Source organism: Drosophila mojavensis, unplaced genomic scaffold (genome assembly GCF_018153725.1).
Source record: "Drosophila mojavensis isolate 15081-1352.22 unplaced genomic scaffold, ASM1815372v1 contig_231, whole genome shotgun sequence".
Classification (NCBI taxonomy): Eukaryota; Metazoa; Arthropoda; class Insecta; order Diptera; family Drosophilidae; genus Drosophila; species Drosophila mojavensis.
Window position 1 is genome coordinate 3,113,125 of NW_025318772.1, and position 3,527 is coordinate 3,116,651.

Genomic DNA, 3,527 nt, shown 5'->3' on the forward strand with positions numbered 1-3,527 from the left:
ACAACAATTCTATATTAAAGTGAATCGTAACTCTATTCGGCTTAGCTTACACAAAACACATAAATATTAAGGAAACTTCACTGAATTTTTTTCCAAGTTAATTTATATTAAGTTACTAAGTTAATCGTAGGTCTGCTCGCTGCTTATAAAGGCAGAACTTTTATAAATATTTCGTTTAATCTTACTTTATAATATTTTCAAATGAAAGTGAATCGTGTTTGTGTCTATGTTTCTTACATTTATCATGGATAATAGAAAATTTATATGTAGCATAAATTTTATTTAATAATTTTTGAATTTCTTATAATTATTTAAAATGAAAGACATACATGTGGGATAAAAAAATAATTTGAAAACAAAGCCCAAATACGATCGACTTTTTATATAATTATAATAAATATTTTAAACTTCAAAAAACTTCCACACTCTCTTCACTGTAGAATGCATATTTTAATTATCAAACATGATTTTTCCTCTACAGGACTTTTCTCTGTATTTTAAAGACGGTTATATTATTTAAATTAAATAATGTTTATTAATTATGATTATGAATAAATATGAGTTACAATAAATTATGAATACGCAGCTTGAGTTTGTTCGTTACAATGTTTCAGTCAGCAGCTGGTTTCCTACTGCACCGGTCTGGAATAGTTGGTGGAGCTGGTGGTCATCGACTGCAGCTCCGTCGTGCGCTTCTGCACGTCCATTTTCATCTTGGTGGGGCAGAGCAGGCCTATCCAGGCTCGCCGGTTGACCTCGTCGAGCAGCACAAAGTAGATGAAGAGCACGAAGCCCTGCAGCGTGGCCGTTAGGCAGAAGAGGTACGAGAATGCCACGCCCGCCTGCATGTAGGCGAAGATGCCAAAGATCCACGACAGGCCGAGCAGGAAGAAGAGCAGCACAGACAGACGAATCTGTTTGTGGACCAACTTGCGCTCCGCCCGCTGAATGCTCTGGCTGAGCGAGTGCGAAATGCTGTAGAAGACGTACGCAAAGATCACCAGGTTGGCAACCGTAATCAGCGTCACGGGCAGCACGATGCCGAAGGTGAGCCCGTAGCCGGAGGGGTAGCAAATGCCCGTGTCCGTGGCCAACTGCTCGGCTGTGGGCACATACGACTCCGGATCGATGCACGCCACCAGCAGCGTGGCCAGCAGGGGCAGCAGCCAGGCCACGAGAGCCGCCTTCAGGATGTAGCGACGCGGCCGCTCGACGCCAATCACCGTGACGTAGCGCTGGAACTGCAGGAAGGCGATGATCAGCATCCAGCAGAACAGCACCAGAATGGTATACTGCATGGCAGCGCCCAGCAGCACACAGCGCACGTTGTCGCCGTGGACGACCAGCTGCTCCGAGATGTCGTCCGTGTTGATGAACACGAACAGCACCATTTGCAGCATCATGGCCAGGCAGAGGTGCATCAGCACTTTGGTGGAGGCCTGACTGCGCCAGCTCTTGAACAGCAGCGCTGTCAGAAAGATGCCCAGCACGCCGAAGAGCGACAGGCAGCAGCCCACAATGGAGATGATGTCCAGCACACGCTCATTGATTGGGGTCACTAGCACCTCGTCGCCCAGGTCGTTGCTGCGATAGCTGCCGCCCACCAGGTACGAGAACTGGGTCAGGTGACGCGTTTGGCAGACGACTATCGGATCCCGCAGCATATCCGTTCCACTGCTGGTGGTGATGCCGTCGCTCACCCAAGTCTGGTAGTTCCAGTAGCCACAGCCACAACCTGCATTGACAGCCCGCGTGTCCGGCTGCCGATGGTTCTCATTGCGCAGCAGGAAGGGAAGTGGCTGGGGCAACTGCGTACCTAAAGGAAGATCAGGTTACACACACATCGTAACCATGGAACGATTTACTTACCCTCGCAGCCGGGTATCGATATGGACAAGACTTTGCTGCGCGGCCTGCGACTGCGCTGCGGGGCTGTCTCCACAAAGAGCCCGTCGTGGCCATAGATCTTGAGTATTAAATACGTGGCGCCTCTCTGCTTCAGCTGCTTCCACAGCTGCTCTGGCACATACGTGGCCGTCTCCAGGTCCTGTTCCCGGCGCAGCTTCTCCACGTTCTCGTTTGCATAGAGAAAGCGAAACCAAAACTGGCTGACGGCCTGCTTGCGATCTGGAGCCGCCGCTGAATATATAGCTATGCCCGTGATTCGTTCGCACTCGGGATTCACATAGAAGACGCTCAGGTTGCTGCTCAACATGGCATGCACGCCGAGATTGGCATTATTGAGGATTTCCATGCCACTGGCAGCCGCCTCGCCAGCGTCGCCAGCCGCATGGGCGACGACCTTGCCGCAGCGCTCTCGGGGCACAAGCTGCTGCGGCAGTGCATCCATGTAGTCCTCGAATTTGTTTAGCAGCGAGTTGGTCGCATTCAGCTGAGCCGAGAGCTGCAGAACCTGCGCATCGCTGAACATGATTTCGCGACAAATGCTGATCAGATCGGCGCTCAGTGCGGCGTCTTTCTCGTGCTCCAGCAGCTCCCCGAACACCTGGCCCACCACATGCACGTCGGCCGGCAGCAGAGCCTTGTCGTGCTGCCGGAACATGTCGCGCATCATTGCTGTGGTGCGACGACGCTCCTGGGTGCTGTTGGCACGCCTCCTGCCCTCCAGCATGTCGTCGTGCAGGTTGTTCAGCTCCACGCTGATCGATCGCTCCCGGAATCTCCGCATGCACACCACGTACGGCCGTTGGTCGAGCGACTCCCACCGCGCACGCATGCCCCACACTTCGCACTTGCGAGTCACGGGCAATCCATTGCGCAGCAGGCAGACGTCGTGCAGCGTGCCCACCTCGCCCGCTCTGGTCCGCTTCCAGCTGTTGACATGCGGACTCTGGTCATGATTGCGCACGATGTAATCGTGCTTAAACGTTTCCGGTTCACAGTGCTGGGCATTGCAGTAGACCAGGCCAGCTATGTCCGCCCTGAAGAGCTTCTCCAAGCAGCGCACGGGCGTATTGTTGCGGCTCGCTAAGCTGCACAGCTGCTGCTCCACCGGACAGTCCTCCCACTGCGACTCGTCACTGTCATCGCTGTCCGAGTTGCCATAAGCTCTGCCCGCCGATATCGTCAGTGCCACTAGCAAATACCCGAGCACATTCATAGCTTCTGACTCAGCAACGTCTGAAACTCTTCAATTCAATTTGTCACGCGTCCGTCGCTCGGCGAATGTCGCGCTCAACTGCACGGCGGAGTCACTCGCCTAGCTGGCGATCGCTTTTATTTCTTATCACAGTTTGCAGGGCGATCGCTTATCGTCACATTTTTGTATTTTTGTATTTTTGTTTTTGCTTCGAGCACTACCAACTAATTCCAAGTAAGACGCTGTTACCCGTTTTATCTGCGACCGATAACGCTCAATGCGAACTTCAGTCGATTGTTTGATTTGTTATTAGCACTCAAGCGCAAATTTGTTAGAGAGAATACCTCAAACGAAAGCGAAATAAAAAAACTCATGTCTCAGGGCTATCAATGTGACGTATGAAGTTTGTCTAGTCCACTAATTCATA

At 51.3% G+C, this 3,527-nt stretch overlaps 1 protein-coding gene across 1 annotated transcript; it reads right to left on the bottom strand.

Annotated features, from left to right (window-relative positions):
- Positions 1-512: 512 nt before the first annotated feature.
- On the bottom strand, positions 513-3,207 carry LOC6574787 (adhesion G-protein coupled receptor G7). The gene is made up of 2 exons (XM_002000779.4): positions 1,870-3,207; positions 513-1,816 (listed from the first exon to the last, which is right to left on the bottom strand). Exons 1-2 carry the CDS (start codon positions 3,119-3,121, stop codon positions 630-632), a joined length of 2,439 nt encoding a protein of 812 aa, XP_002000815.1. The 5' UTR covers positions 3,122-3,207; the 3' UTR covers positions 513-629.
- Between the last annotated feature and the right edge of the window lie 320 nt (positions 3,208-3,527).